This window comes from Gavia stellata, chromosome 7, assembly GCF_030936135.1.
Source record: "Gavia stellata isolate bGavSte3 chromosome 7, bGavSte3.hap2, whole genome shotgun sequence".
NCBI classification, from domain to species: Eukaryota; Metazoa; Chordata; class Aves; order Gaviiformes; family Gaviidae; genus Gavia; species Gavia stellata.
Genome location: NC_082600.1, coordinates 32,367,559 through 32,393,929, shown reverse-complemented (window position 1 = coordinate 32,393,929; position 26,371 = coordinate 32,367,559). Strand labels below are relative to the sequence as shown.

The 26,371-nt window shown below is 49.9% G+C and overlaps 1 protein-coding gene across 1 annotated transcript; it reads left to right on the top strand.

The window, feature by feature from the left end:
- The first annotated feature begins 15,158 nt into the window (after window positions 1-15,158).
- Window positions 15,159-16,535, top strand: FOXG1 (forkhead box G1). Its single transcript, XM_009814190.2, has one exon. The coding sequence runs from the start codon at window positions 15,159-15,161 to the stop codon at window positions 16,533-16,535; it is 1,377 nt and encodes a 458-aa protein (XP_009812492.2).
- Window positions 16,536-26,371: the final 9,836 nt, after the last annotated feature.

Sequence of the window (26,371 nt, the reverse complement as noted above, 5' to 3'; positions counted from 1 at the left end):
GCAGCGGCGGCGGGGCCAGGCGGAGGCGGAGGCGGCTCGCCGAGGCCAGCGGGCCGCTGCCGGGGCAGGCGGGTTCCCCGGCGGCTCCGCGGCGCTCCCCGGCCCGGCCCGGCCTGCCAGGGCGGCGGGGCCTGGGGTGGGGGCCGGCAGGGCTTGCCCGTCCTCGCCAGAAGCCGGGCAGCTGAGGCGAGATGTGTGGGAAGGCGCCAAGGTATTCCCTTAGGGACACCTCCTGCGGTGGCCCCGGTGTGTTTTAGCTTCCTCCTCTCCAAAGGAGTCGAGGGCAAGGATCTGCTTCGTGGTAGCCCTGGTAAAATCGAACACACTGGCAGGCTCCTAACAACCCTCCGGAGAGGGAAGCTGACACAGCGGCTCGGACGTGACGTCCAGCGGACGCCTGGCCCCTTGCAAGAGACCGGTACTCTCGTTTCCCTCCCTCGGCGGCTGCGGCGCTAGGGTGCCGAAGCGGGCTACCAGCTGGGGAATTAGGCAGTCAAACCTCCCCACTCCTGCGGGAATCAGGGAAACACAAGGAACGTCAAAAAAAAAGAGGGGGGAAAAAAAAAAGAAAAAGAAAGAAAGAGGGAAATTACAGGTCTTAAGTTTTCCTTAGTTTTCTGCCAAGGCTTCCAAGCAGGAGGGAGAAGGAGCCTTTGGCTTTTTGCTAAAGGAATCTCTGTGCATTCCCGACCGGAACGAGGTCTCTACGCCGCCAAGCACCTCTTTTCTGAGTATGTTCACATTAGGTATGATGATCATAATAGTAACAACAACCCCGAGAATTATGAGACAAGAGCACGTTTGACAGTGTTTGAGAAATTCAAATACAGCTGCATCGGCTTTGTCTCTGGTTCAGTCACATTTATTTCCCCAAGCTAGGCAGACAGCCTGAGTGAAGCATGACAATGAGTTTTGTAAATAGCAAATGGAAGGGTTTGCTGGGTTGTTGGGTTTGTGGGCTTTTTTTTCTTCCTCCCCTCCCTGTTTGATTTCACTCGCAATCCAAATAACCTTCCTCGGTGAATGTTTCAAACAAGAGAATGTGAGCGGGAGGGGACGAGGGGTGCTCGTAATTGCAGGTTCCCTTTGGAGCTGGAATTAAAACGCTGACGGCGTGTGTTGCAGAGGAAAGGTGCAGAGGCAGCCTCCGCTCTGACTGCAGGACGGCTGTGTTGTTACTGCCATAGCGTTTATTTACAGCCAAGCACTCGACAGCAAACGCCGCTTCAAAAGCGGGAAAGTTGCGGGCCCTGCTCTCTGTGCCCGAGGCGCCCGGGTCCCCCTGGCAGGAGAGGGACCCGGGGCGGGAGAGGGACCCGGGCCCTGCTCCCTCCACTGGGACGAAGCAGCCCGACTCCGCGGTCGCGCAGGGATCGCCCGGGGCGCGGTGCTGCTTCTTCCAAACTCCGCATTCGCACCTTCCCTATTGAGATCTGCGCGTCCCCAAGCGGGGAGGGGGGGGGGGCTGAATGGTCAGCTGGGGGTGGCTTAAAAATATCTTAGTCAGCAGAGCAAAGAGGTGAACATGAAGACAGCTCATTTCGATCGGTTATTCTTGTCAGGTTCAAGTGTCCTGGGCTTGGAACTGCGCACAGACCCGTACCCCAGCGAAGGCACTGAGGGTGGGCTGAAATGCATAATTTCTTTTTCGTGCACCAGAATCCTCTCTCTTATTCAGGTCAGGTCGCCACTCCTACGGACCTCTCTTGCTTTCGCTGGGTGAGAAAGGTATTCCTTCCTTTATCAAGCTCTTACTCTCACCCTCCCCCTTCCATTGTCTCAGGGGGAGGGGGGAAAAAAAAAAAAAAGCTTGTTCTGCACAGACGAGTTAAAATACATTTGCCAAAGCGTCTTGCAGCTCTTCAAAACTTTCCCTGTTTCCTTATCAAAGCCACCTTCCCGGTGGGAGAGTCGGGGGAGCTTGTTTGTTTGTTTTGGGTTGGCTCGAAACTCTCAGTCTGTCGCTTGTTATTGCCTAGCGTGCTCGCCTCCTCACGGCCGGCTCCCCTGGGCGATGCTGAGGTCCTGGCAGCTGGATCCGAGCCGCTGAGCACTTCACCTGATGCACAAATAACCCCCAAAGTTTCCCGCAGAGACTATTGTGCTTTGCTAAGTTTGGCTGAACATACCAGTAACTGTTTTTCTTGGACTCTTCTTAGCCTCCGCCGCTGCAGTGAAAGCCTTTTCTTGTGGCTGCCATTGCAGCCCCTATTCATGAGGGAGGGCAGGAGACGGACGCCGGAATCCTTAACTTTTCCTGGGAGGGCAGGAGGGAGGAACGAAGGGAAAGCGTTGTCGCTTCGGGAGGCCCTTCACGATGCAGGCGAAGCCTGTCACTGCTCTCCGCAAGGCAAGGAACGAGACTGCAGTAATAGAATACAAATATGTGTTTTGTTTTCCATTAAGTCGATAGGCCAGACAAGGTCTGCCCGGGGGAAAAGATGACTTGAGCTGTTAATGAGAGCTGACACACAGATTTAAATAGTACGGGCTCCTTTCGCCAGCGGTGCCTCCACAATATTGCTTTTTTCCTTCTTCCTCACAGCTCCGGGAACTGCCCGGGCTAAGCTCGGGCGGAGCGCGCAGGGCGAGCGCCGGCCCACGGGGACAGCTCGCAGGGGGAAGATGGAAGGGCCCGCCACTCCTGCGGTTCTGCTTTGCTTTCGTGGAGGTCTTTTGGCGGGGGGCGGACGAAAGCGTCTAGATTTTTTTTCTCTCAGTGCCCCGTGTGCGTAAACACGCAGACACGACACCCCGAAGAGGGACCACGCGTTGTGTGCTGATACCGGCACTGCACCGAAAACTTTGGGGCGGTGGGGGGGGGGGGGGGGGGGGGGGGGCGGGAAATGCAACGGTGCCTGACCCTTAGAATATCAACGGGAAACCGCGTGCCGAGGGGCGGGGGGTGCGAGATGTGTTCCCGCGCACCCGGGCAGACGGGCAGAGCAGGCACCGCCGCTGCCTCCCCGGGCTGGCTGTCTCCCGCCGCACCGCGGGGCAGCGGCGGGGCCGGCGCTGGCGGCCCTCGGCCGCTAGATGTCGCCGGCGCCGTTCGCATCGGGCGCCCTCCCCGCGGGAAGGCGCCGAGCGTCGCCGCTCCCCTCCGCGCCCGGCCCGGGGACGGCGGCCGGGCACCGCTCGGCTCGGCTCGGCTCGGCTCGGCTCGGCTCGGCTCGGCTCGGCTCAGCACAGCCCTGCCTGTGCGGGGTCGCTTCGCCCCTCCGCCTGGCACCGGCAGTCCCCGGGGGGAGCCTCGAGGGTCCCAGGGGCGGCAAGGCTTTCTGCGGCCCCTGCCGGGGCTCCCTCGGTCGGCGGGGCCGAGGCGGGGCCGGGAGCTGCTAGGTGAGGGACTTTGTGGTGTGAATTACACTGCAAAAATGGTCTCAGCGGAAGACACACGGGAGGCGTCGAGCTGGGAACCTGGGTAGCGTGTTCCCGCGGGGATGCGCGGAGTTTGTGCTTCGGCCGTTTTGCAGTGGGCCGGGGGACCCCGGGGCGTTGCGGGGTGCTCGGCCCCGAGGGGATCAGGGTCCCATCGGCAGCGGCTGCTGGGCACCCCGGGTTCCCCCGCTCGGGGTCCCGGGGCCGCCTGCGACAGAGGGGACGCACGAAGTCGGCGGCTGGCCCTGGGAAAGGCTCCAGACAGGAGCATTTCTGTTGTGTGAAGTGCCCGCATTAGCAGCCCGAACACGTAGGAAAAGGCTGACATCTGCGGTTTGGTACGAGGCACCCGAGAAATGACAGACCTCCTGGTTCAGAGGGGCGCCCCCGCCTCGGCTCCCGGCGGGAGGGACCCGCCGGTCCCCGGCTGCGCCTGCGGGAGCGGCCGGCCCGAGGGAAGGAAACCTCCTCTCCTGAGATTTCCTCAAGTTGAAAAGCAGTGATGCGACACAGCCTCTCGATTTGGGACATTCACCGTCAATGTCCAGAAGCGGGAAGACAGACCCTCGGTATAAGCTTTGAGCCTGATTCCGGTGGGAGCACAAGTAACAATAGTTTGCAGGCTTTTGTCCCCGGTTTTCAAAATAACTCATAAAATCGAGGGTGCGCCCTGGGTCATTTTTCTCAGCCTTTGTGTCATCGCATCTCTGCTTTTGACTCCTCACCGCGTAGTTTAATCCACCCCTGAATTTTTCCAAGCCCGTCCAGGTCTCTGGCCTGAGTTAAAAAGAAGCCAGAGCTACTTTCCTTGTGAGGAGCCGCAAAGGCTGGCGAAACCCGCCTGGGCAGGGAGGACGTTTGGGAGCCGGCTGTGAAGGCTCAGTCGGACTGCGCTGCGCTCCCCCCGCACGGGAGTCAGGATCCGCACGGGCCAGTGTAGGGTCCACCCCTTTACGAGCACACACCCGCACACGCACAACAGGGGCAGAAATTTGGAGACTTGTCGAGACGGGAAGAGAAATAAAAAATAAAAATGGAAAAAGAAAAATTCGTTCGGGATTAAAACTGAAAAAAAACCCAAAAAGCCCGCAGAAAGAGGAGTCCCGAAAGTTTCCTCTAGCTCTCCTCGTATTTTCTGTAGTTTGAACTGGGGTGTTGGAGTCGCATCACGGAGCGCATATGCCATCTCCGCGGGTCTGTATTTGTATGATCAAAATATCAAGGGGCAGTCTTTCTACTTCGCTGGCTTTCCCAGCAAGGATTTAGAAAGGAGTAACACGGCTAAATGGCACATTTAAGTACCAAGCTATGGGGCAAAGGATGTATGGTAAGAACAGATGAGGGTATGCTTGGCATAGCCGATATTTATTGACATTATCCCAGAGGAAATAAGCTAAAGATAAAGAAATGTTAGTTATTCCATGATACAATTGTTGCACAAACTGCCTTCAATCAAGTTGTTTCGTTTTCAGGGCTCTTTTGCAAGCATTTCCCACACGCTTGGTTTGAAGGGAGAGATCTCATGGGCTGTTCTGCATTTTCAGGGACGATCAAGTCAACCCTGAGAGAAAAGAGTCGCTTTAGAAGGGGAAAAAGTGTTTCTTCGTGGAGTTCAATTTATTTTTTTAAAAGCCGTATGTCAGAGAAAAGGCCTCTTGTAACAGATTCCTAGATCGTGTCAAATTATAACAAACTGAATCGCAAGAAGCGATTACAAAGCAAATATTGTGATCGGTGTTGTGGGTAAAATCGGAGCCGGGTTTGCAGAGGAATATTAACTCTGATTTATTTTTTTTTAAATCAACAGTGATTAGATTTGTGTTACGCCTAAAGACCTTTTCCTGTAGATGGCGTCCTTTGGGTACTGAGTAATCAATAATAATACAGTCGTACCCAGGAGACTTTATTAAGCCGTGGATAATAAAAGAATTAATAATATTTTTTTTAGTTACATATTTCTTAAAAGTGAAAAAACTTGTTTTATCGTAAGCAAAAGTGTTTCTCCTTCACGTGGATGCAAATAAAAACTGTTTGAATAAATAAGTTGTTTCTGAACATTTTGTTGTCAAAGTGTTAAATGTCCCCGTCATTTTTATTCAAACACTAACATGATTACAGCCAATTATATATTCACCAGTCTTCTTTATTTTAGAGTAATTGTACTTGTCACTAATAAAACAGAGACATAATGGATCGCTACTGTTCTGAATTTTAAAGCAATTTTCTGTAATTTGATTGAATTATACATAGTCTCCGCTACTTTTTTTATTTCTATATTTTGAAATCCTATTTTCTTGAAAATTGCAGCTCTATTCCTGTTTTGTTGTTCCTGAAGTAACGAAGCCTTCTGTAACATTTATAAATAGAGCCTCGTCCCTTTTGAAATGTGGAAAATCATTATTTCAGCCCCAACATACTGAAAGCTTTAGTCTTAAAATCCGAAAGTCCGGAGGAGCGCCTAAACCAGAACACTTGGCTCAACGCGGTGTCCTCCTTTGAGAAGAGAAGCAGAACACCAGCAGAGGAAAGAAAGCTGCGCCGTGCTAGGAAGGTTTGGTCACTTTATTGCAATGATTTGGTGCGCTTCTTGGGGCGCATAGGAACACGTCAAGACAAGCAGTTCAGTTGCTAATATTTACCACGGGAAAATAGGTACGGACACGGAAAAAATATAACGCCAATTACAACCCCCCAAGCAATTAGAGCGATTATCCGTATACTGTCCGTATGTTCTTTTAGGTGACCATTATAGGTGACAAGCCTAGGAGTGACTTGGCTATCTTTAGCACAGACAATAGAGGCGCAGAATGATACGGAAGTGCATGGAGATACCGCACACGCCTGGAAAATATTGCGCTGCGTTATTATACTGCTCCTCGGGCTGTTCTGCTGAGGACGAGCTCTCAGAGGGTTGCTTTTCTGTTGCTGTTTTTCAAAGCCGAAAACATGCCTTTAATTTAGCAATTGTATCAACCATCAACGCGATGAGATAGGATCCGCGTTGTCGCCAAACACAAATCAAAAAAATGATACAAAGGCTTTCACAAGTTAATTTCGTATGACAAAACACGTGCCCACCACAACAGAGAAAGTTAAACTAGCATCTGCAAACCGTGCGATTGCGTGAAAAGGTATCTCTTAGGTGCATTTAGCACAGCCAAACACGAAGGTTTTTTCCGCCATTCCGTAAGGTACAAAGAAGGGAAGGCGCGGGCAGCCGGGTGGCTCACCGCGAGAGCCTTCCAGCGAAGCCTTCGTGGGACATGATCACGACCCTTCTTGCTTTTGCGGGTTCGCTAGTCAATATAGCCACAGAAATTAGCTTGTAGTCGCCTTGGAAGGAGGAAAAAAAAGTGATCTACTCCTGAAAGGATATCGGTTTTTTAATTCCAGCGGGGACAAGGACTTGTGAGCCTTTTCTTTACCCTCTTTTATTGATGTTTTGAAATGAGTGTGAAAATAAAGTGTAATGTCATCCTCTGCTAGTATTCTGCTAGTAGGCAAATGGAAATTATTTATTTATTGGAGTTTCCGGAGCTACGGCGTGATTTCATTATTTAAGTGGACTTTATAGCTCGATTATAATAAACATTGTTTTCTAAAAACTCCCTAGGAAACATAACCTCGGGGGGGGGGGGGTGGTGCGTGTGTGTGTGCGTGCCTATGCGAGCGCCCCATCTAAAAGATGGAGAGTAGAAAACACAAAAAGGAGATGCATCCCGGGAGAACTGTTTCTTTCAATGTTTTTTCTCTCCGCATTGCCACGGCACGGACAGTCTGTCTGCAGCCCCTTCTCTTTCTTGGTCAAGTTATTGTCGAGGCAAAACTACAAACCCCAGGCTTTAGCGAGGCACCGTCCGTGCTCGGTGGGAGGGACACAAATGGGATTTAACTTGTTGCCAGTCATTTTTGTGTGTTTGTTTGTTTGTGCTGGTGCTTTAAAAGCGAAACAAATTCCAGAAACAAAGCGGGGGGTGGGGGTGGGGGGGCTGCGGAGGGAGGGAGGAGGAAAACGAGCTCTGTATAAAAGACATATCGTATTAAAATAATACAAGAACACACCCACTGATATCAAGGGTGCGATATCAGCCCTTCCCCAAGAAACTTATTTGTAAGTGGTAGCGGTTATAATCATCCAACAAGCCCCTTACCATCACTCCCCCCTCCCTCCGCTAAAGAAAGACAGAAAACATGGAGACCACCCTGCCCGATATAAAAAGTGTTCAGAACAACCTACATAAAAAGCCAGCTCCTGCGAGCCCCACTCATGCGAGGAGACCAAGGAGCGAGCAAGGTCTCCTTCCCGGGCAGCCTGCTTGGAGCTAGAGCAAGCCCCGTCATCCCGACACCCGCAAAGTGCGGGTCCCAGCGCTGCCGTGCGGCGGCCGGAACGAGCACCGGCACCCCGCTCTGGCACCTCCTCCTCCCGCCTGAGCCCCAGGCACGGAGAAAGCTACAATCGGCTTTGCTCCGAGGCTCGCCAAAAGCCTTCTCCTGGAGGGGTGTATGGCTTTTGTGCTAGCCTGGGCATTTTGCTATGGTTACAAGGGGGCCCCGGGGCGGGGGGGGGGGGGGAGCGGGTAGGGGAGGATGTTGCGCTTTTGTAGGCCCTAAAAATTGGATCCGCAGCTGATCTCGCCGAGCCCGAGACTCCGCTGAGCCGAGGGGTGCTGTGGAGGTGCGGTGCGGGGAGAGGGCTGCGGCGGGGCGGAGTGGCGGCGAGCGGGCAGCGGCGGGCGCGGCGCGGCGCGGCCAGGTAGGATGGACGGGCACCCCCCGGCGCCGGCGCCCCCCGCGCCCGGCTGCCTTCTGCGGAGCGCTGGGGTGAAACAGCACCGGGAGAGAGCCTGTATCTGTCCCCGTGCTGGGGGAGGGGGAGAAGGCCGGGGAGGGGGGGCGTCTTTTCTCTCGAGTTACCGAAAAACTGCAAAACCAGATACATGTGTCATTTGCCAAAGATTACGTTTATAAGAGGCTAAAGAGCTTTAGAGCAACACCATGAAAATATTCCAGCAACAGTTTCTTAGGACTCAGAGAGCGGCTAGAAGTCTCTTCAAGCACTATTTGGTTTTTTGGGTTTTGGTTTGGTTTGGTTTTTTCCTCCAGGTCTTTCTCTTTCCCTGTATTTTATTTCCCCGTTCTTTAATTCAGTCTGCTAACTCCGGCAAAAGCACTGCATTGGCCAAGAATGTTTTAACAGTAAACACAGAAGAAAATAAAATTATGTATTTAAACCTCGAGAACAGTACAAGGTTTTTAACTTGTCCATCCCCCCCCTGCATTTTATTACCGTCGTCTGCATAACTCTGCGGATAATTCTTAAGGGATATTTTAATTTTCGGTTTGATTCCTGAATTAGGGAGAGCTTTTGTTACACAGGGAGACGTATTACCTAGGCAGGTGTGACTGCTCTCTTGTGCACGCTGGCTTATAAAATAATAGCGACATTTAGGATCTAAAAAAACCGCACGTCTTGACGTTAAAGTTGGCAGCGAGTGTAAAAATATTCTCTTCTGAAAAATTCTGGCAGTGGCAGCTGAACACACCGAATCTAGTGGATGCTCTACACTCTCTAGATAGCCTTTCTGTGGATTGTATTCTACAGCTACAGGAATAAATAAATAAAACCTTCCGCTTTTAATTAAGGCGATTTAATTCAGACCTCTCCACCCAGCGTAGCCGCCGTGGGAAGTGTATACTCCAATGTTTACTCGGATCTCTTTCTGTCACTATTCTATCTTGTCTTACGCTTACGACATCAGCAAACCTTTCTGTCCCCTACAGCCATTGTTTCCCATTTCCACGTCCTCCGTCCAACCTCTGCCCGTCCAAGAAACTTCCTCAAGTTCAGCAGGAGGGGAACTCTTTGCACCTGGTTGGTTAATGTCATTGTTTTAACGCGACCTCTCCCCTGGCTGCGCAGGCTTCTCCAAGGTATACAGTGCCCCGCTGGCTGTGCTTTATGGTACAGTGCAGCTTCTCAAAAGATCATCGGATGGAGAAATTTAGCTCTTCTTGAAACATTTAAGCAACTGAGCAATTAGTTCTGAATGGGGGTGGGGGGGAGGGAAGACTAGAGAGCTTAAAGGAGGGGGGAAGAGGAGATACAAAACAAGTAGCCCGAAAACAACAGGGGTGGGGATGCATGGGAGGGGGACTTAAAATGTTTGTATTTAAAGGGTGCTTGCAAGGTCTTCGGCACAATATGTGCTGCTCTCCTTAAAGGGGCACTGAGTGCCAATAACCATTAGTCATCCAGTAGGGACTTTTCATTACAGATCTATCTTTAGGGGGAGTTCCCCGAAGTCTCCGAAGGGAACATAGCTGCGGATTTTAAACCCGGTCCAGTTCCAGTCACACAGTCCCTGCGTGCCTGCTGCAATAGAAGGGAGAGATACTTACCAGAGTTTCGGGAGTGCGCGGATAGCCCAAAGGTCTCTGCAGTGCTCCTTTCCTCTGCGGAATACTGTCTTGCATCCGAGGCAGGTCCCAGTCGATATTTGATGTTAACATTTATGCTATCTCAAACACGAGGCTCTCCCATAGACATTTTTTCCGGGGTTTTCAAGCAAATTTCTCGGTGCCACAATGTTATGATGGAAGGATGCTGAAATGACAGGCCTCGTAGACGCTTGTCTTAATCATCGGCTTCTTAATTTAGTTTTAGTGCTGTGGTTTTGTGTGTGTGCGTGTGTGTGTCTGCGCGTGTGTGCGCGCAAGAGAAGCCTCTGACAACCTGCAGCTTCCTAATGACTGACGAGGCAGGGCTGCTGCAGCAAAGTAACACTTCCCTGGTGTGAAGACCTCTTACTGGGAAGTTTAGTTCACTACTGTTCTCGCAATCCTAATCGTATAACCTGTAACCAAAACCCATGGAAGAAGGATACAGCATGCTAAATAGACTAACTTCTAATCACTAAACGTCAGCACCACTACCAGCTGTTGAGGATTAACTGGAACTTGGCTAGAGACGGACACCTAAACTTGAATCTACAAATGCGGGTAGAAGGGTGGACCGTTGAATACTTCTTCCTCTCCCTCTTTGCCTCCATTCATCCGTCCACCTTCAGTCCCATTCACCCCTCTTCAAAATGTTTGACTACCTCTTTCTCTTTGTTAGCGCACCGCTCCGTCCCCATTCGCCATGCCTTAGCAGCAGGGTATCAGTGTCTGCTGAGCAGCCCTTACCTTAATTGCCCAGGTAACCTGGAATAAATAAGGCAAGCTTAGAGTCAAGGGGGAATAGAATTATACATGCGTACGTCCAGGCATTTACTGTACCGAATGTGATATTACTGATTGTTAAACCAAAGTGTCCCGACTCGTTTCATGGAAGCATGATGCCATCGAAGCGTGGTTATTAAATACCCTTTCTTCATGGCTGAAAAAACCCTCATTCATTTCTTAAGCTGTCAGTACATTTTAGCAGCTTAACCCCTTGAAAGAGCCTGAGAGTACAGAGCGGCTATACCCGTGTGAAGGGGGATTGAAGGCTGGAGCTGGGGGGTGGCGGGGGGTACGCTGTAGCCCTTGAGCTTACAGTGGAGAGGGTCTGGTTTTTCTTTGGCCTTTAATTAAACAAACAAACAAACAAACAAACAAATAAAATACGAGGGAGAAAAGTGTGCGGTTGAAACACTATCCCTACGAGTTATGCCCAAGAACTGCACGGAGATCGCTGATGAATGGCACTTCAGCTCAGCTATTCACCCCCATCCTGACCCCGGAGTGGGACACTCTCAGCCCAACCCCGCCGCTCAGTGCGGCGGGTCCGCACCGCAGGCGAGCGCGCAGGTGAGGGGGCATCCCCGCTCTGCAGAGAGCCGGGTCCCCTCGGCACACCCACCGTGTTTCGCAGGGCTGGGGCCGTGCGCTTCCGTTCCACGCCCAAGCGCCTTGTGCAGACACCCCACAAAACCCTCCCTGTTAGCGAATGCTGCTGTGAGGGACGTTCTTACAAGAGTTCGAGTTTAGCCAGAGCTGAGGGGTCAGCCCGGCCGCTGGCGCAGTGCTACGGCGCGGAAAGCTGCCGCGGAAGAGAATGGGAGTCGTGGCCAGGGCAGAGCTCGGGGAAGAATTGGCGTTGGAGCAAGACTCCCGCATTTCCAAAGTAAATACCTCCAGTTTCATAAAAGGAGACATTTCTGCGGAAGAAAAAAAAATAGAGGGACTCGAAAGTTAAAGTCCAGCAGAAATAATAATTGACGTGGCTTCTCTTGCATATCCTTTTCTGTCCTGTAAACAGTGAATTAATCTTCATGGGCTTAGAAAGAGATGTACTACATATTGGACGCAACATTTCCTTTTTTGGTAGAACTGTATATCCACGGCATTAAAAAAAAAATAATATAAATCCTAAGTTTGTGCACAGAGCTTTATTCCGCACCCGTGACAAATGACTGAATGTTAAATCTAGATCATCAAATGCTTTAAAAGCGTGCTCCTTTCGGTGTTAGCCCTTCGCTCAGAAATGCAAAAAGAGAAAACGTTTCTTTTCTTCCCTGCTACATTTTCATCCCTGATCACAGAGCGAAGTAAACTCAGCTTTGACCTAAGAAACACCTCAACGCATTAAAATTTCAACAGGCAGTGTCAATGTTACATTAAACGAGAACTCCTCCAGTTCGCTGCAGAGCTGGGATTTGAATAAAACGTTCAATGTTAACAAACAATACACACGTTTGGCACTTTGTGTATTAAATGGATCAAAGAGATTTGATAAGGCACAATACACCATTTGTACAGACCTGATTGAGTTAATATAATATCAGCAAATTTTACAGCGAAATGAATCTGTTTCTTTTCTTTGTGTTTAAAACCAGCACAGATTACAAATTTTAATGATCTGAAAATGTTTGGTATACAAAATCATGCTTATTTCAGTATTAGCAAAAACACAAGAAATTTTTCAACACAAACACCCAGCTGTGTCTATTTTAAAAGCAGTTCAATGACAGCTTGCACTTATGAGCATGCAATCAGCTAATTTCGCTTTTTTTTCTTCTGTGTTAATCAACACTTTCCTTCCTGCATATCAGAGTACAAATAGTATAGTTACTCCACATCAGTAAATGTTTACGTAACCTGTCCTTTCTCAAGAATCCGGTTACACCGAATCATTACATGCTAGACCGAGTAGGAAAATGCACTGGGCCCAGCCACCCCAATGGGATCCTAGTGCACCATAATGACACATATTAGTTAATGATCATCGTAATCATAATAATATGCAGGAATCTTACCTTTCCTCTTACCCCTTGCCATGGTACAGTCAAGTCATATCCTCCACGTCGCACTCGTCCTCGAGAATTCCCATACATTGACTTCAGTGTTGAGCAATGAAATAGTTACAGATTGACATGATTTTTTTTAAACAGCATTTCTAAAAAAAAAAAAAAAAAAAGAAGTAAATTATTTTTTACTGGCTGATCACTGACTTTTATCTCTTTTTTTGTCAGTAGCAACCTGTTATGAAATTGGATAAATAAATACAATTGTGGTAAGGTCATTCGAGGTTAATCCAATGCACAGAGTTCCTGCCATTCCCAACTGCAATTGTTTATTACCGGTCCACTGTAATTGTTCTCGTTATTTACTCTCTCTTTCTCACACTCGCTCTCCCTCCCTCCCTCCCTCACACACACACACACATACACAAACACATATATAAAACGCACATCTACACACAACCACGTTCGCTGCACTGAGCTCTACCCTGAATTTCCCCGGGATAAATTGTTTTAGCTGGGGTTGAGCCGCACGTATCATTTCTACGGAGCGTTTTTTCCTACCGCACAAACGTAAACTTTAGGTAGCTTAACGCGGCGCTATACGTTGCCTTTGCCTACAGCTTCGGTTTGAACGCGATCAGCACGCTCTCTATCCATTACGTTTCCCCTTCTACTGCCCGAGTAAGAAAGGTGCGCGGTTGATTTCGCTTTGTCTCGGGGTTGATCTTTTTTCCCGTGCTGACAGGAAGCAACGACGTGATGCGGACGATTAGCACCCAGTTCCCCGGTCCCGGGAAGTCGCAGCCGTGAGCCTGACTCCCCGCCGCCGCATGTCTTTAGAGGACGTGAGGCAGCAAGCGGCGGTACCAGACCGTTTCATCTGCCCCGGGACCACCCGAGCCGCTCCCCCCCGCCCTCTCCCCTCCCCCAGCAAGGCCAAACCCCGCGGAACCCAAACCTCGTGGCCAGACACCGCGGGCCGGGCCGGGCCGGGCCGGGGGGCGGCAGGGAACCGCAATATGTCTTTGAGGGGTTATTAATATTAGTATTTATTTTTCACACCTGACACGCGGCCTGCGCTTTTCTGGCTGAAACCGCCCTGCAGCGCAAAGGAGGGCGGAGAAGGACCCCGACGCTGCCCGCGCTGCTCCGGCGGCCCCGCGGGGAAGCGGCGGGCGAGCGGGAGCTGCGCGGGGCTGGGGAGGGAGCGGCGGGCAGGGCAGCACGAAGCCCGGCTCCGCCGCCGGCCGGGCGCCGCAGAGAGCGAGCGGAGAGGAGGAGAGAGAGGAGGGTTTGCTCGTTTCCGTGCCTTCCCAACTCACATTCCGGAGCGTGGCAGACACGGACCGAGCGGGCCGCAGGAGACCGTCTTCCCCGGCAGGCCGCGGGCACCGGCCTCCGTCCCGCCCGGCCCCAGGCCGCTGCCGGACACCGGGCGCGTGGCGGCCGGAGGCCCGCCCTGCCGTCTGCGTCCCCTCCAGCTGGCGGCTTTTTTTTTTCTCTCTCTTGGTAAAATAATAAATAGAAATAACCGACACCGGGGCCTAGGAAAATAAACTCGCCGAGTGACTTCGGCGGGATCCGCAAAGTAGTACCTCCGCCGCCGGTGCGCCGCGGCCTCCTCACCCACCCGGCCTCCCACCCCGCCTCCTTCGCCGCCGGAGGAGGGAGCAAAGAGGGACGGGGCAACTTTAGTCCGCCGGAGGAACTACGAAGTAGGAAAGCCGGCCGGGCCCGCAGCCGTGGGACGGGCGCTGTTTGTTTGGCGTGAGGGGATTTGTGCTTGGAGCGACGGTCGGGGGGGGCATGGGGGGGGCGCGCAAACCGCCGCGGTGATGCGCCCCTGCGCGGTATCCCTGCGCCGCGGGAGCCGCGGCGGCGGCGGCGGGGGGCGGGTCGGCGGCGGGCGGGCGCGGGGAGAGGCGGAGCGGCGAGCCGCCATTGGCCGGCGGGCGGGCAGACGCGCCGGCACGCCGCCGTCCCTGATTGGGCGGCCGGTGGGAAAGGTTAAACCAAAAAATTTTTTACAGCCCCGGTGCGTGTCTGCAGCTCTGAAATTAATTGCGGCCAGGGCGGTCTGTATAGCCCGTCTCCGCTCGCTCCTCGCCGACCCGCGGCTGCGGCTGCTCCTTCCTCCCCCCTGCTCTGCCTTGCCGGGGGAACCAGGCACCATGAAGTAGCTTTTTTTTTTTGTGTGTGTTTGTGTGTTGGGTTTTTTTTGTTGTTGTTGGGTTTTCAGAGGGTTTTTTTCCCCCTTTTTTTCTCCTTTTTTTTTTTTTCCTCCGCTCTGACTCGGTTTGATTTTATCTGATTGGTGATTATTATTACTATTATTTTTTTCCCTCTCCGGCGGTTCCTGTCCTTGCTACATGACTTGCCAGCGCTTGAGACTGCGGTCCAACTGCGCTGCCGCCGCCGCCGCCGCCGGTGGTGCCGCCGCCGCCGCCGCCTCGGCCACCGCCGCCGCCGCCTCGGCCGCCGCCGCCGCCGCCGCCCCGCGCGCTGCTCCCTCGGCCGCTGCAACTTTCCCCCTCAGACTAGTGTGTGATGTTGGACATGGGAGATAGGAAGGAAGTGAAAATGCTGCCGAAATCCTCCTTTAGCATAAACAGCCTGGTGCCCGAAGCCGTCCAGAGCGACAACAACCACAGCAGCCACAGCCACCACAACAGCCACCACCCCCACCACCATCACCACCACCACCACCACCACCACCACCCGCCGCCGCAGCAGCCCCAGCGAGCCGCCGCGGCCGAGGAGGAGGACGAGGAGAAGGGCCAGCTCCTCCTGCCGCCCCCCGCCGCCGCCGCCTCCGGCGCCCTGGAGGTAGCCAAGGCGGACATGCTGGCGGGCAAAGGCGACGCGGGCGCGGCGGCGGCGGCGGCGGAGCTGGAGGAGAAGGAGAAGGCGGCGGAGGAGAAGAAGGGGGCGGCGGAGGGGGCCAAGGACGGGGAGAGCGGGAAGGAGGGGGAGAAGAAGAACGGCAAGTACGAGAAGCCGCCGTTCAGCTACAACGCGCTCATCATGATGGCCATCCGCCAGAGCCCCGAGAAGCGCCTCACGCTCAACGGCATCTACGAGTTCATCATGAAGAACTTTCCCTACTACCGGGAGAACAAGCAGGGCTGGCAGAACTCCATCCGCCACAACCTCTCCCTCAATAAGTGCTTCGTCAAGGTGCCCCGCCACTACGACGACCCGGGCAAAGGGAACTACTGGATGCTGGACCCCTCCAGCGACGACGTCTTCATCGGGGGCACCACCGGCAAGCTCCGCCGGCGCTCCACCACCTCGCGGGCCAAGCTGGCCTTCAAGCGGGGCGCCCGGCTCACCTCCACCGGACTGACATTCATGGATAGGGCAGGATCCTTGTACTGGCCTATGTCCCCCTTCCTCTCACTGCACCACCCCCGGGCCAGCAGCACTTTGAGTTACAATGGGACCACGTCCGCCTACCCCAGCCACCCCATGCCCTACAGCTCAGTGTTGACTCAAAACTCCTTGGGAAACAACCACTCCTTTTCCACGTCTAATGGGTTAAGTGTTGATAGACTAGTCAATGGAGAGATTCCTTATGCCACTCATCACCTCACAGCAGCAGCTCTGGCCGCCTCAGTGCCGTGTGGCTTGTCAGTTCCCTGCTCCGGCACCTATTCCCTAAACCCCTGCTCTGTAAACCTCCTAGCAGGACAGACGAGTTACTTTTTCCCCCATGTTCCTCACCCTTCAATGACTTCTCAAAGCAGCACTTCAATGACGGCCAGGGCAGCCTCCTCCTCCACGTCGCCACAGGCGCCCTCCACTCTCCCCTGTGAGTCCTTAAGACCTTCTTTGCCAAGTTTTACAACGGGACTTTCCGGAGGACTTTCTGATTATTTCACACATCAAAATCAGGGGTCTTCTTCAAACCCTTTAATACATTAACATCCATGGGATCAGACTGTAAGTGAACATTTTACACACATTTGCATTGTAAATGATAATTAAAAGAAAAAAAAAGCAAAACAAAAAAGTCCAGGTATTTTTTATTAAGTCCCCCATTTTCTGTACGTTTGTTCAGTCTTTAGGGTTGTTTATTATTCCACCAAGGTGAGAAGTGTCAGCAAGGTGCAATGTGGGGAGATTACATTGTAGACTATGAAGTTTGGAAGACAAAATTATAGTAGAATGTGTATCTAAATAGTGACTGCTTTTGCAATTTTTTATTCAAATACGATAAGTCTATCACTAAAAGCCGCCAGATTCTCCATGTTTGCAGTATTATAAGTTATCATGGATATGTCGGTGGGTGCAGACCTTGAAAGAAAAAAAAAAAGCCACCACTAAATTTATGAACACTATAAAAACCTTAAAATGTAATTTGTATTTAAGCAGAATTGATTCTAAAAGATGCCCAAGAACTACATTTTGGCCATTTATCATTTTATCCTTTTCTTTACTGAACTGCTTTTTTTGGGTTCCTTTTTTTTTTGTTGTTTGTTTGTTTACTTTTAGACCAAAGATTGGGTTTTAGAAAATGCACTCAGTGTACGGAGTAATTTAAAAAACAGCAACATTATTTCAGTTCGCAGCACTGCCCGTTCAAATGAACCAGAAGGGGACAAAATTAATGATTGCCTTCAGTTTGTGTTGTGTATATTTTGATGTATGTGGTCACTAACAGGTCACCTTTATTTTTTTTCTAAATGTAGTGAAATGTTAATACCTATTGTACTTATAGGTAAACCTTGCAAATATGTAACCTGTGTTGCGCAAATGCCGCATAAATTTGAGTGATTGTTAATGTCGTCTTAAAATTTCTTGATTGTGATACTGTGGTCATATGCCCGTGTTTGTCACTTACAAAAATGTTTACTATGAACACACAGAAATAAAAAAAATAGGCTAAATTCATATATACTTGATAGTTTTCTTGTCTCTTTTATTAACTAAAATTAATATGCCAGAGGCTTTAAAGTTACAGGGAAATCAGAGCGCTGCTTATTAACAGCAGTCCACCATTTTTCACATGCTCCTTTATCGTCCTCTTCCCCCCCCCCCCCCCGCCCCGATCGTATTGTCTTTAACAGCAGTATTTTCAAATGTAAAAGATTAGGGTATTTAATTAAACACCACGGCCACTACTGTGATGTCCGTTTTGGGGCAGAACTCTTACCAAGTCTGCTTAAAAATTGTTAGTACGAGGTAGGGTGTCTTACTAAAAACTGTCTTACGTTGAAGATGCTTAAAACTGCGTACGTATGTATTTGCATATATATACATACATATAAATTTAAGTATATATGCACACATTAGGAAAAAAACAAGGTGCATTATTGCATAGACACGTGTTGTTCTTGCAATCTCTGAAATGCATTCAAAGAATTATTCTTCTAAAATATACTGATTTCGACTCTATGGTAACTGAAGGTCTATTAACTATGGATGCGTATGTGTGTACATATACCTATACATATTAGCTTTCATATGATCATTTGATCAAATTGAGGAAGCTATGGTACGTATGTGTATAAAATGCAATCCTTATCTTAAAGGAACACTGCTCCGGAAGTACCTATACTGTATGTATTTCTATACTTCTAAGGCTGCAAACACTTCGGCTGTAACTACTGTGAAAGTAGCGACAGTTTTTCAGCTGGAGCCCCTCTCCCCTGCCCCTTGCGCCCTCCGGACGGGGAAGGAGCCGCGCAGGGGCGAGGTGAAGTTGCAGCACACTGCAGTGAGGCAGAGGGCTGGAGGGGTCACGTGACGCCCCGGTTTGCATACCGACGTTGAAACGTTTTTGGGGGGGGGGGAAAAACCCCAAACCCCCAAACCTTGTGGGTGCGCTTAATTTTCAAGTTGTGAGAGGGACTCCTTTTCCACTCTCTGTCTGCTGATGGTAATGCTTGCTGAAACCCCCGAACCCACGCCAGCGCCCGTTAGTGTGCTCCGTTAGCCGGAGAATCAATCCATTAGTTTTAAGGGGGCAACGCTAGGACTAATTTTAAGGAGCATTTAATCCTAAAAAGAATTGGTTTCTTGATGAGTTTAGGGAAGCCTATAAAAGCCGCAACTCTTGAAAATAATTAGAAAACTTGTGCAGAAGGTTTAGGGACTAATTGGATCCCGCGGTGAGTCCGCAGAGGACGAGTTGTTCATTTGTTACGTTTGTGTAGTCTGACCTGGGCTCTGCAGCAGCGCAGTAAGCCGGCGACTGCTCACAATAGGCCCAATGAAAAATAATCTCTAGCTCGGAGATGCTATCGCAAACACTTTAAAGAGCTGATCTTAGAAAGACAGAAAAGAGGAAGAAAAAGAAAAAGAGAAAAAAAAACATGCCGGGGGGGGTGAATAAAGCAGCAATAGCAAATCTGAATTCTTGCGAACAGGATAGTTGTCGTGCTGAAAGAATAAGGGGAGGGAGGGGAAATCTTCCGAAAATAAGTAATAAATAAACAGATGCAAGCAGATCTGCAGGAAAGAGAGAGGAGTGAAAGGTTACGGATGAGAGATGGGACACCCAGCTCTGCACTATTGTGGGGGAGAAGGAGAGAAATCTCTGATATTCTTGGCTTTCACTCTCACTTCTGCAATTCAAAATTAATCACCACTATGAGAAAAAGGTTGCTTTGTTTGGGGATGAAGAGACGATACCACCACTTGGAAGCGCCTACCCTCCCCCATATTCTTCGCTCTATTGTCTTTAAAAGAAGTGATCGCACAAAACTAAAAAACGAAACTCCTTTGCAACAAACCTATCGAAAATAATAAAAAGAAATAGGTGTGATTTAAACTCTTGAAGCCTCGAGACCCTATTCTGTATACTTGTGCCTAAGCAAATTAAAAGAATGACATCTGCTGCAGCTGACAAAGGAAATTATTTATTATTTACCACTTGCAATTGGTTGTATACTGTAGGAAATCCAATAGCACATACTTAAAGTATTACTTAGTTTGTAATGTAAAAAAATCCGCTGACTGTGAACTAAAAGGAGGAAAAAGACAAGTCAGGTTGGACGAAAGCACAATCTCGCCATGTCAGAGTTTGGGGTTGGCTAATAAGCATTAATTAGATAAGCGTGATGCATGATAATTCCTGAAAAGGGTAGCCCTGATGTATGTCTCTCCAGACTTCGTTTAAGTAAGCATTCGCTCTCGCTGCTCTCCTTTAGGTTCAGTATAGCAAAGTGCTGCCTAAGCAGTTCAGGTGCCACAGACTTTTCCCTCTTTCTCTTACACTGGGGGAAGGGGTGGTCGTTGAGCTGGTAATTTATTCACGTTTCCATACACATATTACCAGCAATGAGACTGTCTTTGTAAAGGAAAAAAAAAAAGCTAAAATTTGTCATGGATTCTAGCAGAACTGCCAAGGCCCCAAATATGCCTTTGCCTTTGCCTGCTGCCCAGCCAGAGAAACCCTTTTGTTCGCTGAGGATGTCTTTTAGGTTGCACAGGATCCTTCGGTACTGAACGTGAGGTGGCATTTTTGGTTGTTTTTTTTTTTCATTCTTCTTCTTTTTTTTTTTTTTTTTTTTTTTTTTTAGGCAGGCAATACTTCTGTTATCTGATATTTGTTTCCACGGTGGTTTATATGTCAAATCCTCAAGCTAAGCTTTTAGGATTTTTTTTTTTTTAATATGCACATTTCTAGAATATTGCGGTGTCTTAGCATCGTTTCTTTAGCGTTTCCTAATTTAGAATGTTTATGGGGGACGGGTGGTCTTTATGGAATTAAGGAGCTATTGTTATTTTCCCAGTTGATGTTTGAGGTGATTAACTTTGCTCGCATAGATCATAGGAGAAGAAATCTGCTCATCAAGAAACCTCCAATTACGATTTTAAGATTGCCTTCGCAAACATGTTTGAGGGATAATAAACTGTAACTCGAATCCACAATGCGATATTTAGCCAACCAATTTTTGACATATTTTAAATATTTTTATTTTGTTTCAGTAAAACAGCATCCCTTATGTGGAATGTGTTCTTACGAAAGAGTTTAAAAGAAAAAGAACAGTAATGTATTTTGCCTTAAATGGCACAAAACTGCTGTTTGGGCGTGTGATAATTTTTTTAATCCGGTACTTGAAAAAATAGTTTAACCGGGACGTCGTTTTGCTCTTTATAACTTCTTCTGCTGATTATTAAGATTTATGTCAGAAATTATGATTCAGGTACACACCCCCTCACCGCTTGTGTTAATATGAGGTCTCAATCACCACGTATTCACTATTCACTCAAGCAAAACTCCCACTGAACTCCGGTTACGTTTTGACTGAACCACATCAGAGTTTTGCTTAAAAAAGAACATTGAGCAAGACTCGCTTTTTTATCAGTGACTATATTCTTTAATTGTTCGTATTTACCCTAAGGACAGGAAAAAAAAGTCTGCCTGTAGATAGTCACTGCGATGTGCTTAATTGTGTAATCGCGAATAATACAGCCGCCTAAGGAAGAAAGTATATGCGCATACATATTACACGACTACGAATCCAACGAATGGCAATAAATATGTATACATACATCCAGACCCACACAACCCTACGGAGGGGTCTATCCATACACTAGAGTCTGTAAGTAGCCTCTCGGCTGTTTTGTGCACTGAAATGTTCTTGTTTTGAATACCCCCCTCCCCGCCCCGTGCTGAAGGTGCCTGGGTAAATGGGTCAAAAAGTGGTGGAGAACTGGGTTAGAAAGAGGTGAAGGTGAAGATCATTAGAGGTTTTAGGGCTGGCTGTGGCTGTTTTGCTGGGTTTGTGTGACTGTGCCCAGAGGGCGGAGTTCCTGCACATTCCTACCTCACCGGAGAACCTGCCCTCAACTCCACTGCAGCTACTCCAGAGAGATGGGACCCTCCAGAAGAAACCTGCCCAGCAATCCCAGCAAGCCTTCCCGCCAGAAGGGTAGGTGCACTTCAAGAAAACCTTCCCTACTTCTTCTCCCAACAGGCAGATCCATGTGATACGAATGAACAGAGATGACAGACTTCTGTCTAAACGTACTGTTTCCCCGTGCCCCCGGTAAGCAGGTCGCCCGTGCAACCGAAGCACAGTTTCAAAGCACCAGTTACACCAAAACTGCGTGTGCCTAATGTTAGGATTTTTTTTCTCTTTTTTTTTTTTTTGGTGTCTTCCTCAAAGTGTTTCCTCCCCCGGCCTCCCCCCTCCCCCTCGGGCTCTTTCGTTTCAATCGGTAAGTTGGAAGTTTCTTCGCCGGTTTAGCAGTTCTCACGGTTTATCTTCAGATTTTTTTAGCTTGTTTTGCTCTTTGTTTGCTTGTTTGCCACTAACGCCAGAGAAGGTCACACGGGTGCAATGTTGTGTTTGCCTTTTTTAAGATGCCAGGAGAAAACGCCTCTACCTGCAAGAAAGGCGCACGATGGCACTTGGGGATGGGAGTCCTCCGCCGGCACTGGGTGAGTGCGGATTTTACTCCTCTTTTACACTCAGGAATCAGGTAGCTACACTCGTGATTTGTGTCCGCTGGTGTCAGGATGGGAGGGAGCGCGGGTCCCGCAGGTCCCTGAGCGTGCCCTGCCTTTTTGGTCACGGTTGAGCGTAGAAATACTATGGGGGGTAGGCAAAATTCCCCACCGCCACTCGTTCCGGGACGAAATTTGCTCCTTGTTCCATCTCTGCTCTATGAAGGACGATTTTAGCACGGCGAGTATAGGCGGATTCCGTAATGAATTATTTCTAAAAAATCTGAGCCTGTCATTTGCGAAAAAGCTACGGGCTTCTCGCGCCTTTCGGGAGTTGTGTAAAGAGTGCTAATATTCCTGAATTCTCAGGAAAGCCACTAAAAGCCAAAAATTCTGGGAGAGCAAGGAGAGAGACCTTGTAAAAAGCCGTACCTCTAAAACTGAGCTGGGTTTTGCTCTGAGTGCTGCAGCGGAGCAAACGCACCCTGACAACCGCCGACCCCATCACGGGCAACGTTCGTGTTCACCGGAGAGCTCCGGGCACTCCCTTTGTCTCCCCACTCCCCAAATTCCGTGACCGCGTTCTGCATATAAGGAGATTTCCGTGTAGCAAAGCGAAATCTCGGGGCAGGGACAGAAGTTTAAACCACTGGTGTGCTCAGCTTGCTCATGCTTGCGGGTGGGGGCAGGCGTGCGGGTGCGTGGGCAGGACCCCGCGCCGGGGCCCTCTGCGGACCGACTTGGTCTCGTTTTGTTGCCCCGCCGTGGCGGAGCGACAGAGCAACGCCTCGTGTCCCACCCGGTGGATGACTTTAACCCCCTTGCTCCTGCCGTTCTAACCTCATGAAAATAATTAGTTTTTTAACGTACAGCAAATTAAGCTTTCCACGATGCTATGAGATGAGACACCTCAGCGCAGGGGGAAGCGGTACCGAGCGGCTGCCTCCTTCGCACCGTAGGAAATGGCACCGGTGCACGGGGAGGCGTGCACTCACCCATGCACAGCGCACGCCGGCGTTAATTTCTGACAGAGCCGCCGCCGTCTTGTCTGCCCGGCTCAGACCTGCCCAGAGACACCCCGCGGGTCCCGCGAGGCACGGGTGGAGCTCCACACGCCTTGCGGGGAGCGGCACCCACCCCCGCGCGTCTCCGGGACAGCGGGGACGCGGCGCTGCCAGACCCCCGGCAGCCTCGCGCCCTGCGCGAAGCCGCTCCAGAAGCCCCCGTGCCCGGACACGCGTGTCCGCGGGGCGAGGCGGGGGCCGGGCCGGGCCGGGCGGGCGGGCGGCGCTGCGCGGCGGCAGCGGCGCTGCGCGTCCCGCGGGCTGGGGGCGCTCTTGCCTCGCGGGAGAGCCGCCCGCCCGGCTCCGCGGGGAACCGGCCGCGCGGGGCCCGGCCGCCTTGTTAGCAGTCGGTGTTTACGCGGGGCCTCTTTCACGTCCCGGCCCTCACCTGCCAGTTGGAAAAACTGTCATTTGCAGGCGACAGGCATTTGTATTTGGAGGGCTTGAGACCGTGCCCCCCTCCCTCCCTTTCAGAAAGGAGGAAAAATTTGAAGTGTCCTCCGTGCTGACTGGGGTTTGCGTCTTGGTAGCCACCAAGAGACACATGTTGCCGTAGGGAAATGCGTTTAGAGCTAAAGTCCTCTTCCTGCGAACTTGTCCAGGACGCTCCGACCCAGGAACGGTGTCGCAAAACCCACCTCCCGCTCCACGGGGGCAAAACAAACCAGCGAAAACTCGAAAAACAAAAACAAAGGAAAGAAAACAAACCGCCAAAATAAATAAATAACTGAAGCAACTACCAGCATTTACTCCCCCCCCCCCCCCCCCCTTTTCTCAAGACCTTGTAACAGAATACAGTATCAGGCTAGCGAATTAGACTTAAAGCGAGCGGATTTACTGTTCTCAATGGGGGAAATGAATGCGGACCGTCTGCAAAGTCCTTTTCAAAGAATTATCTCTAGGGAGTCCTCCAAGTGTATTTGGGGTTATCCGTGATTTGAGAGGAAAGACTACACGAGAGGGAGTCTGAGAAAAGCCTACCATTGTCACCCTACCCTAAGGTGAGTAAAGCACCCCTGTAAAGTTAGCTGCAAAGAACTGCTTAACCTAAGACCGAGAGGTGAAAGCTCTCCTCGCCCGGAGCCGCCTGGCCAGGGAGCCTGAATTTCGAGCTACAAAGGCGGCACGAAGCCCGGGCTCTCTTGGGTTTATTTTTTTTTTTTTTCCGCGGTGGGGAAGTCAGAGCGGTTTACAATTGATTTCGCAGGGGCATCTTTTACAGGGGAGTAGGAACACGTGAAAGGAGACCTTCCCCTCCGGGGCGCTCCCGGTCCGCGGCGGCGGGACTTGGCGGCGCTCACGGCAGCTCTCCGGTGACGGTGGCGGAGGGATGGGGGTTTGCAGCGGCCGGTCTGCGGGGGAGACCTCGCCGAGCTCCCCATTAACTTGGAGGCCCTCCAAGTTAAGTCTTCGCCCTTCACTGTTCATTAGTGGAAGGAAAAGAACTCGCAGCCCTCCCCCCCGCCCCCTTGCCTGATCGCAAGTATTTAAGACTAGATAGTCTCTTAAATTAATCATATCCAAGAGGAGACAGGTATCTGCCAAAAAATCTGGCTGAAGTCTGGCTGTAGAGTAAAAAAGAGGAATTCTTTCTCAGCCTTGGAAGACAGTTTAAAAAAAAAGAGAAAGGGAAAAAAAAAAGTTGCATTCTCACAAAAAGAAGCAAAACCGCATTGTGAAGCACTGCATGTCCCAAAAGGCTGCAATACTTTTGAGAATTAAATACGGGTAATGTTCACCGGTTACCAGACTGTTCTTTTGAAGTAAAAATCTCGGTGATGCTCTACTAGAGCTTGCGTTTCCCCCCTTTTTATGCTCCGCGCAGACCCAAACACACTCGCATCGCCACACCAGTGTCTCTCCAAATGGGGCTGTCGGCTCCGACAAGACTTTTCACTAGACCCCGAACGAAACAAAGCTGGGACAGATTATTACAGTGGTCTACGGAGGGATATAGTTAAACACATCGCACAATCACTTATATATTTACCATGCCACGGCTCATAGGTAACTTTAAAGCACGCTAGTGATACGTAAATCTCCTTTTAGGTTTCTCAACTGCACTTCTGACGGCGAGTGCATCTGGAGGAGAGAATCACGATGGTACAGAATGGCAAGGGTATTGTTATTAGCGTATAATACATACGCTCATATGGGTCTGTGAGAAAACAGATGAGAGTTATGCAAATAAAAATCGCATTGTTGTTTTATCAATGAACTTTTCCCACTATATCTATATCTCTGTAGCTATATATATTCATGTGTGTATATACATGTGCGTATATATGCACGTATATGTTTGCCTGATCTTTTCTGAGTGTGAAAGTGTCCTCTAGCATTCATCATAAAAGGCAGCACTGCATGTTCTTTTTCTTGCTTCCTTGTTTATTCTGTTTGAGCAAAGTTGTTTGTTTTTCTTGGAAGTGTCAGTTGCCTTTAGTTATGTCATCACTATCATTTGCATTTAGGCGGAAGGGCAGAACTTATTAGCTCTATTTTTATTATTAAATCAGTGAAGGTAAAAGTACTAATAATTAAATAGAGATCTCTGATTGCAGGTTGGAACAGCAAAATCGATTGTCTCTTCATCAATAAGACAAGTGTTGAGTAGCTTGCTATTGATTAGTATGTTTATTTATGCAGAACTTTAGGTATTTGCTTACATATTTCAGGTTCTTTGTCTGCTAATTATTATACCAGATTGGTTTGAAAGAAAGAGCTTAGACTGGGAAACACACTTGACAGATCCATTCTTAGCTAACCTGATCGTGGATTATTGCAATCCAGTAAGTTTAACAAATTACTTATACGTGCTTGCCTTTCGAGCAATTAGGAAACCGTTTCAGATTAAAATACCTTGTTGCATTCGGGGTCGGTTCATTTAAATAAAGGGCCATTCTGTTCAGATATTTTCCAAAAGAAAAATTATTTTCTGGATCCGCAGAGGCTGAGCAGGAGTCGAGGTGTGCTTCGCCTTCCGGGCCCTTGGTTTCCTTTGTAAGTGTGAAACACCTTCCCAGCGACAGAGTGGCCCCTGGGGTTTCCTCATAGATGGAATTTAAGCATGGGAGCTAATCTGAATATAGAAATCAGGAATAGATATATTAAAAGAAAAAAATGAAAGTAGAAGGATCGGCATTCAAATATCGGAGGGCTCCAAAGCAGGCGGTATTTTAAGTTGCTTTTTCGCTTAGTGGTTTGACCAGTTCAAAAGGAATCGCCCCAGCCTCTCTGCTAAACGGTCTGCTTTCCAGCCATCCCTTCCTCACCAGGACCGCAGAAGGCTGACATTTTTT